The sequence below is a fragment of the Anabas testudineus genome, chromosome 17, assembly GCF_900324465.2.
Source record: "Anabas testudineus chromosome 17, fAnaTes1.2, whole genome shotgun sequence".
NCBI lineage: Eukaryota > Metazoa > Chordata > Actinopteri > Anabantiformes > Anabantidae > Anabas > Anabas testudineus.
In genome coordinates, this window is record NC_046626.1 from 11628837 (window position 1) to 11639181 (window position 10345).

Genomic DNA, 10345 nt, shown 5'->3' on the forward strand with positions numbered 1-10345 from the left:
TCCCCTAGATGTTTCAACAGCTGAATTATGTTACTTAATCCCACATACCACAAGATACAACATCAAGTACATCAACCTGCAAACATCCATCTTTCTAGGAATGAAAAAATAAATCTGCCTGAATTCACAAATCAATAATATAGTGTTGACTTAGCCCAAATCTTGTAATTACTTATTTTACAGGAAAAGTTTAAACAAAATTGTGAATAATATTTAAACCACAATACTAAGGCATTGGGTTATTTTGTGATTACAATAATCATATTTGACCTTGAGAATTTTGGAAAATGTTGAAAATACTGGCCAACCAGTCTGTAGACTTGAACATACTGGAAATCTGGGGATGGATCTTAATGCTCTCTGAAAGACTGCCTCAAAAAACTAGAGTAGAAAATAAAAGTATTATAGCCTACAACACAGAGCAATAATATGCAGCCAATGATGAAAGGTCATTCATTTGGATTTAGGCCATGCTATGCAAACTTTAGCATGTGAGCACAATAATTTTCTCCACAATACACTCCACAGTAGCAGTTTAGCACTCTGGCACGTATATTTGCTGCAGCATATTTATGAGAAATCGACAAAATCATTTGTAATATTGCCAAAGTGAGCCTGATAATTTATACACGAGCTTTCACGCCATTTGTACCTACTGGACTACATTACCCACAATGCAGTTCTTGGTTGACGCAGGGGGCTCGCGCCGCGCCAGGCAGGGAAAAAGGACGGCTTGGCGCATGCGCCACATTTATGTTGTTGTTTGTGGCGGTAAGATGGCGGCGCTCGGAGACACCTCAGCTCCGGGGGTGAACGGGTTAATACAACAATTCACAGCAATAACAGGTAAAAATAACATAATATTTAGCATTTGGTCTATTAAGTAGGTTTGGGTTATCCAATAGGAATAGGCCTCTTTTCCAACAAACCCCGAAATTAGTGCGCAGGTGAGAATACGGACGTAAAGTCTTGCTGTGGCCCCTGCGCTGTCAATGCTTTTGCAGAGGGAAAAAACACAAGCAGTGTTCTGCTAAACTCAAGTAAAAGACTCGGAAGACGGAGGATAAAACCATTAGCGTTGAATATTTGTTGTCCTAGCCACTTTAAAACATCAGATTTCCTTTGGGTGCTCATTATAGTCACAATCTCGCCAGCTTGGAGCAGATTTTCTGCTCTTTCTGCACTGGTTGTTTTCGATAATGTGGAATGGACGTCGCTGTGTAACATTTCCCTTCTTCATCACCAGCCAGGCTTAATGTTGTGTTACTGTCATCTTCACCCTGGCTGTGCTGTCAACCACACTTGAATGAACACACTTTATGTCTTTGACTACTCGCTCACATGTCCTCAGTAGTTTATGTACGCTTTAATATGACGGACAGTGTTTTAAATGTAAGTAGTTACACGGAGAAAACCGGAGACTCAGTTCGGGGGCTGATACAGTTAGAAAGTGAAACGGACATGCGCAGTAGGCACTGAGCGATCATTGTAGGCACACGGTATTGTGCCCTAAAGAAGACTAAAACTTAATTTTCTAATCGGTAGTTTCCACTTATGGATGCATTTTGTTTTATGCATTGTGACGATTTCTAATCTGAGGACATTAAAGGACTAGTGTTGGTTTTTGCAGCATATCGTGTAACCTATACTTTGCACGAGTGCCTCATCATTTCCCAAAGCATACAAATGTATATTTCTAAAATATACAATAGTATATTGTACTTTTTTCATGAGTTTACTCTAAGGCAGTTCAATTTCGAGTATATGCAGTAAAGTTGCAAAGACTAGAGGTGGAAGAAGTACTAACAAGCTTTACTTAAAAGTAACAGAATCCACATAAAAATACACATTTACAAACAGAAATGATGCATGCATGGAAGAATTTTCTTAACTAAGAAACACAAACTCAACTCAAAAATATACTCGGGAGTAAGATTATGTATTATGCAAAATGCACAGTTTCACACTAATGTATATTTTTTGTGTACATCACGTTAGTATTAAAATCTAAATTAATATATAATATTTGTTGATTATATTTTGTATTATTATTATTAATCATATTGTTAACATTCATTATGAAGTTACTAAATTTAATCACACAATAACAAAACGTGGCCATGATATCTTTAGCCATTACAGATGGTTGTCTAAGTTTTTGCCAATATATTATAGCTTTAAAAACTTAAACATAGATATCAGGCTCATAGATCTGGCAGCAGTCAGTGGTCTACAATGTACACTAAATTTAAAATACTGTAATTAACTAAATCCACAGGCGGAAAGCCATTAATAAAAATATTATGGGATGCTTTGTAAAAGGAAGTTTAGCTGTAACAAACATGTAGTAAACATTCTTCAACATGCAGAATCAATACAGTGGGTTAAATAGGTTATTTTAGCGTGAAACAGGCCATCTGTAAATTCTCTTATTTCCATCATAGAGTTGAGTGATAGAGTGATACATAATGAGCCAGCTTTTTTTTAATTTGCCACACATTTATACAGAAATGTTGTTTATATCTCAGATTGTAAGTTGTTGCCTCACTTTGCAGGTCTGCTTTTAATGTTTGGTATTAATGTCATGTAGACTTGTTTTGTTAATTATGAAACTAGGTGAATGCTCTCGTTAGTTTTATATATGATCAGTTTTTCCTTATTTCCCCAACAATTCACATTAAATGTTGATATCAATTGCATTGTTCTGCACATTGAAACTATGTTAGTAAATTAATGACATTTGTTAGTTGGTTGTAACTATGTATGTTTCTCATTTACATTGTCTATGTCAAACACTTTTTTAGGAGCCACAGAGAGTGTAGGAAAGCATATGTTGGAAGCATGCAACAACAACCTGGAGATGGCAGTAACTATGTTTCTGGATGGAGGTGGGATAGCAGAGGAGCCCAGCACCAGCTCCAGTTCAGCAGCGTCAAGCAGCAGAGCTCCCCCTTCAGAGTGAGAAGATTTTTTTTTCACAAACCACAAACCTGATTTGTCATGTTTGATTATCATGAATAGGAATTAAACCCATCTGAGACAACACTGAAACTGTGAGACAAATGTTCACTGCAACCTTACTGCTAGATGCCAATAAATCTTACAAACTGCACCTTTAATTAATACTCAATGCTCAAGTTGGCATTCGTAGAGTAATACTGTATGTGCTGCCTTATGTCTCAGTGAAGTACGAGCGCCCATTCCACAGAAGCAGGACATATTAGTGGAACCTGAACCACTGTTTGGAGGTATTGTACTGCTTCTTTTCTTATTCTACTTCATGCAAACAGGTCTTAAACTAACTTATTATCTGACTACCCATGCACTTTTCTTCATATGCTGAATGTGAATTTTGATGTTTCTTCACTTTAACAGTACCAAAGCGAAGAAGACCAGCTCGATCAATATTTGATGGTTTCCGAGACTTCCAAACAGAAACGAGTAAGTTTACAATCTGGTTGGTGGTGAATTTGGTCTTAATGAAATCCTACCTCTTGCTACTTTTCTCTCTGTCTCAACCTTTCTGTTGCTGCCTTTTTAACTTTCTCAATGGGTATGAATCTTTTTCTTTTTCTAGTCCGTCAGGAACAGGAGCTGCGTAACGGTGGAACAGTGGATAAGAAACTGAGCACCCTGGCAGACCTTTTCCGTCCTCCTATTGAGCTCATGCACAAAGGCAGCTTTGAGACGGTGAGGAGTCACTCTCCGGACAAGTTACACCGCACATCTTTATTCAGTTTGCCTGAACTTTTACTGAAATTTCAGATAGTGACTGCATAGATCAGAGCCAGGAAACCAGGTACCCTAGAGATTGGCAAACAAGAGTATTTTTTACACGAGTCAGAATGCTTTTTTAAAGACAGTTTTTGAGTATCTGGCTAAATGAGTATTAAAATGAAAACCTGCATGCTCATTATGACATGATCACGTAACACAACATAAAAGGGAAACAAGTTTATTTAGTGATTGTAATTAACTTCAAACTGTAGCATAAACATTTTGATTTTGATCTTCACACTCACGTTAACACTTTCATAATGCAGTAATTGGCTAAACTCATCATGGTATTGTGTCTTTTATCTCAGTCTGTAATTTCCTCTTTTGCTTTTTCAGGCGAAAGACTGTGGACAGCTGGAGAACAAGTGGCTAATGATCAACATTCAAAATGTTCAGGATTTTGCCTGCCAGTGCCTGAACAGGGATGTTTGGAGTAACGATGCAGTGAAGACCATCATCAGAGAACACTTTATATTCTGGCAGGTGTGTAGTTACTTCTCCTCATACGTGGGTCATACATGATCTGATGTTGTCATGTCCCTGCAGCCATTGCACTGAAGCCTTTTTCAGGATCCAGTGGCTCAAATAAAACTAATTGGATATAACTAAAACGGAAGTTAATTGTCCACGTACAGATAAGGTACATAATATACAGTATAATCAATACATCATGCAGTGATAATTTATAGTCAGTCCTTTGAGCTGACAATGTTCGTAAATCACTAAAGTGAGGATACAAGATTAATAAAAAAAAAATAATCATGATGCCATAACCACTCATACTGAGGAGAAAACTTTGTGTTACATACATGTGATCTCTAGTCTGTGATGGACTAGTAACTCACTATTTACATACTCACTACTTTCCATGTGTTAACTTTCATTACAGGTATATCATGATAGTGAAGAGGGACAAAGATACATTCAGTTCTATAAGCTGAACAAGTTTCCTTACATTTCCATCCTCGACCCCCGCACAGGTGAGTGTTCATGTAAACCGAGGTCGGGGTAACACATTCAACGTATGATAAACCAAAAGAAATATTATTAAAAGTAATGGGATCAGTATGTGATGACATTTTCATTGAATAAATAATGAAGATAAATACACTGCACCGTCATCCATGTAACAGCAAAGAAACTTAACAAGACCATGTTAGTAAGCAGATGTTTAATGATTATGATGATCTGTAAATTTAAATACATTCCTTTCCATTTCCTGTTTTTGCTGTCTTTGTATTATTGTTTTGTATACTAGTTTTGTTGTTGACCTGTGCTGTTTCATAAGGTCAAAAAATGGTGGAGTGGAACCAGCTAGATGTGGCATCGTTCCTGGAACAGGCGACCAGCTTCCTGGCTGAGCATGGGCAGCTTGATGGGCCATCCTGCCAGGCTCCCCCTGCCAAACGAGCTCGCTCTGTGGGTCTCTCATCTCATGTGTCGCCTCTAACTTGTTCTTTTTGTGGTCTCATAAGAGCTTTTTTCTTTCTCTAGTACTCTTAAATCTTTCATAGACCACAACTATGTACCAGTTGCAAAGTCATCATCTGTGTTTTGTCATTGTAACATCCAACAACTTCCTGATCTCTAAATTGTATATTATATGTAAAATATATTAAATGAATAGTAAGTACATCTATCTGTTTACTCTTGCCAAATTACCGATGAATACATTCACTTTCTGTTCTAGGAGAGTCTGATTGATGCCAGTGAAGACAGTCAGCTGGAGGCAGCGATCAGAGCCTCCCTGCAGGAGACCCATTATGAGTCCTCAAATGTCCCAGAAGCCCCTGATTCACCCCGATCAGATGACGAGTCAGACGCTGAGCCTTTTTCTGACAGCGAAGGTCCTGTCTCTGTTGATGGCTCAGACAGTGAAACGCCAGTACCCCACGAAGAGAAAACTTCTACCAGCAAACACAACCCAGTCGCTTCTGTCACTGCGGCTCAGCAGCGTCTACATCCTGATAGTTCCACTTCTTCCCACAGAAAGTCTCCGTACAAAGAAAATAACCACAGTCATAAGAAAGAGGACAGCAAAAAGAACCACCTGGAGACCTCTGCTGCTGTTCCTCGTCATCCTCAGCCTGAAGCTGATTCTGGAGGGAACCACTTTTCCCCAGCAACAGAAAGTGCCGGTCCGTCAAAGACCAGCAGCACCACAACTTGTGATGTTGAATGTCCTGATGACAATGGTACGACACTGTGTGTTGTTCTCGTGTGTTTTGTCTGTGACTTTCAATTAGATGATATTTATTACAGTGTTTTTTTTTTTTTTCATAGGTCCCAAAGCTAGGTTGATGCTCCGTTACCCAGATGGACAGAGAGAGCAAATTTCCTTGTCATCTAAAGCAAAACTTATGGTAAGAACACATCAAATTCAGATAAATACTATCAAAGTTGGTAATACAGTTCACTACTTTGTTTCTGAGATTCAGATAAAGAGATACAGAAATAAACAGAGGATTGAGTTAGTTTATCACAAAGACTGAAGGCTGAGGCCAGCCACTACTTTTAAAATCTGCTTAAGAGCACATGTAAAACTCGCTAATGAACACATTAAATGTAATTTGTTTAATCAGTGTAAAATGTGCAGGGTGATGTGTTGGAATATGTCTTAGCATGCATCACCTGCTGCTGGCCGAGAAATATTCATTTTTAAGGTCTGATAAGTTTGTACATATCAAAGAAACAACAACACAATAATGTTTACTAATTTAAACTAAGCCAAGACAACTCTGGCTGCTGGTTCCAGCTTCTTATTCATTGTAACGACACGAAAGTGGGATAAATCTTTTTGATGATGTTTACCAAAATAAAATATAACCATTTCATTGTTACATAAAGCATCTCACGTTCATTAAATCTATCTGTCTTTCTTGAAGGCCCTGGTAAGACACGTCCAGTCCAAAGGTTACCCTAACGAACACTTCGAACTTGTCACCAACTTTCCCAGAAGGAAGCTCACTCATTTGGACTATGACATCACACTGCAGGAGGCGGGACTTTGTCCACAGGAGACTGTATTCGTGCAGGAGAGGAACTAGCCTTTTCTCAGACACACTCAACATTTTGCTTGTCTGTATCTCTGGTAGACCTCACCCTTTCACCAATGATCTGAGACGATGTTACTGGCTTTGATTCCATAACCTTCTATTCTCCTGGAATTAGGCTTCTCTTTTTTTTTTTTGCCATGTCAGCCGTTAGCGGAGGTAATATTATCCCCGCCACTCAACTAGTCTTAATACTGGTGTCTCTACTGACAGCCTAATCCATTGTTAGTGCTCTACAATTGGCCAGTAAGGTGGTACAGATTCCAGCAGTCGTGGATATTTTAATGTGATATATTCTATTCTGATGCAGGCTCCAGTTTGTCACTGAGGCACATTAGGTATATATGTGCTGCAGTTCATATTCAAATAAAAACCCACACAAAGGCTCACTAATTGATGCTGAGGCACCAGGGACCTGTACAAACAGACTTTTACCTCCCAGAAAATATGTCAAATGTCAGAGTTTATTTTCTAGCTCATCCTCTTATTTTCTGCAACTGGGGACAAGTAAAGGGAGGCTCATTCATGTTTATTTTGACCCACATTTATATTTTGGAAAGCAGGAGAGAAAAGTTCTGCAAATTACAAGTCAAGAAAATTACATCTATCTGTCTTTGACACTTTTATGTAGATCTGTGAGGATTTGGGTTGATCTGCATATTTTTACTCCAGTTTCTATTAGAGACTAGAAGATTGTTTTTGGATTTCAACTTTTGATACAGAAGGGAATGAATGGAGCATGGTACATCTCATCAGTCGGACCTACACTGTACAGAGATGGCTTAGAGAGACTGATATTTAGCTGTAGTCATTGTTTCTTTTCTTTTTTTTTTTTATATGCTGCCAAGAAAATATACTGATGTTGAAATATAACCACCAAAACCAACAGGGGTTCTGATTGGTTGTTTGTTAAGTTTATTTTATAAACTGGTTATTTAAAGAAACCTTGCAGCCATAAATCAATAAAATGGTAGCATTGCCTCAAAATCAGCTGCAACCAGTTTTAATGCAAAACTGTGTTTACTGCAGATGGAAACCAAATGAAGAGAGTACACTTAAAGGAAATGGGAACTCTGCATTTTGTTGTGATTTGTTTAAATAGTTTGCTAAACTTGTCCCTGCTGAGTTTATTTTTCTGGCACATTTTAAGATTAAAATATCGATCAGTTATGCCGATAAGACCGACTTAGATTCATGATTTAAAGTTTTTAGAATAGGTTACGTCTTTTCAGTTTCTTCCTAGTTTTCCATTTAAGATTGTATCATGTCATGTGTTGCACCTCAGACAATGACATGGCTGTACAAGAAGATTGTGTCATCCCTGAGTGAGAAGCCAGATTGTGTGCTTTCATAAAAAGGGGTACAAAGGCATCAGTAGACAACTAAACATCAGCTGAAAGAGTTGCAGCAGTGGTTTTGAGGGACAGGAAGGACCATAGTACGCATAACAATGAAAATCATAACAAAAAATAGAAACATTATAATTAATTACTGAAAATGTATTCTACATGCAGTTCCCTGTTTATGCAAACATGCACTGAAATGGATGAGCTCATCTGACATGAACAGAGGATTATGTGTGAAAAATGGTGATTAATTCATCATACAGTGAAAACTTTGCCGAAACTAGATGACATGTAGGCTGACAAATGTTTAGTCTGGTGCAGACTGACATTTGTAGATGTGCTGTGAATGTGTGTATCTACACCGAAATAAGCAATGAAAAGGTGACTTCCACTCTTAAGATTATTGTCAGCAAAGGAATTTGTCACAGCGATGACAACTATACTGCAAAAATCATGAGTTTGAAAACAAGTAGAAAATGAAAATATATGACCTGATCAAATATGTCCCCAGATTTTAATCTACCAGAACTCCTTTAGTGTGTAGAGCAATAAAACCTCTCTAGCAAAGATAACATCATCCCCAGGAGGAGTGGATCTGCCTTCAGAAACATAAGCAGACATAAAAAAATTGTTTTAAAATGTAACAATGGCTAATGACAGTTGTTTTGTTTTTTTTGTTTGCTGCAACTGGTTCCCAGTTATTAAGCATTATAGTTTTTGCATTTCTCTGAATACAAATCTAAATTGGCTTCATTACTTGGGCGGCTGTGGCTCAGGAGGTAGAGCAGTCGTCTTATCAATCATGGGTTCTGTGGTTCAACTCCAAGCTTCTACTGTCACGTGTCCTGGGACAAGATACTGAACCCCAAGTTTCCACCCGTGAGTCAGGTCAGCTGCATGTGTACAAATGGGTGAATGAGACGCTGCAAAAGCTCTTTGAGTGCCAGTTAGGTAGAAAAGTGCTAAATAAGTGCAGACAATTATTATTATTATTGAGCCTGGTCTATGACCCAATGAAGTTTAAATATATAGACTGAATTGGAATAAACGTTTTAATAATAATCTATCTAATAATAAAAGTAGTCAGTATAGATAAAACAGGTTAAAGAATATTTAAATACTCTCTAAATGTTATATGAGGGAGGAATTTCACATTTCCTCTCACCCACTTAGAAGTGGAATAGTGTGTTGAAACGGGCATTGCTGCCTTTAAAAAAGTAATAAAATTGAAAGTTTGTAAAAACTATTTTAGAAACAGCAAACTGTGCATCTGTGTTTTTAAGACAACAGGTAAAACAAAAATGGAAACATTGGTCAGAATTTAAAATTTTTAATTCATTTTTTACAGTGTCTTTAAGACAAATGCCCCAAACTGATTACAGGGCCTGTACAGGTCAGGGTTAAAAGACCAGAACACTCAGCTGTGCAAACAGATGGGGACACTGTGTCTGTTGTGTGGATCCTACAGTACATGAAGGGCATTCCTTCACCGTCTGTTTTTGTGTAATGCACAGTAAGGTGGGTGAAGGGGAAGGTGCTGCTAAACGGCAGTGCTAAATAAAGGTGCATTACTGAACTAATTTTATCTTTCTGATTAAATTATTAAATGTACATTTTTGCATGGTAGCATCACAGATTGCAATATCAACAACTGAAACCTTTTTTAAAGCACAGGTTTACAATTCCTGTCCTAAAACAAAATTCTGATGTCTACATTGGTAACAATTATGGAAAAAGTATCTCAACCCTTTGCATAATGACCTCAAAACAACAAATTGGAGCCAGGTGTTAGCATAAGTTAAGAAAATTAGTTTGAGTTACAGTTAGACAAACAATCTACAAATGGAACCAATTTGGGACTGTGGCTACTCTACCAAGACACAACAAATACTCATCAATGAGGTAAAGAAACAATCCTGAGTGACAGGCAAAGATTTGAAGGAATCATTGGAACTGGCTGGCATTTGTGTATGAGTCCATAGTATGTAAAACATTGAACAAGCAGGGTGTCTATGGCAGGACACCACAAAGGAAGCTGCTGCTTACTAAAAAGAACAGTGCTGCACACCTGAAGTTTTCCTCCACAGCACTATTGGCAAAATGTTTTATGGACTGATTGAATTATTAAAATAACACACAGCTCTACATTTGGTGTAAAAGGGGCACTGC

General features: G+C 37.8%; 1 protein-coding gene across 1 annotated transcript; it reads left to right on the forward strand.

The window, feature by feature from the left end:
- Positions 1-718: 718 nt before the first annotated feature.
- ubxn7 (UBX domain protein 7) lies at positions 719-8006 on the forward strand. Its single transcript, XM_026375298.1, has 11 exons — positions 719-846; positions 2805-2958; positions 3184-3248; positions 3376-3441; positions 3578-3690; positions 4114-4260; positions 4667-4757; positions 5066-5196; positions 5468-5972; positions 6061-6140; positions 6663-8006. Exons 1-11 carry the CDS (start codon positions 741-743, stop codon positions 6822-6824), a joined length of 1620 nt encoding a protein of 539 aa, XP_026231083.1. The 5' UTR covers positions 719-740; the 3' UTR covers positions 6825-8006.
- Positions 8007-10345: the final 2339 nt, after the last annotated feature.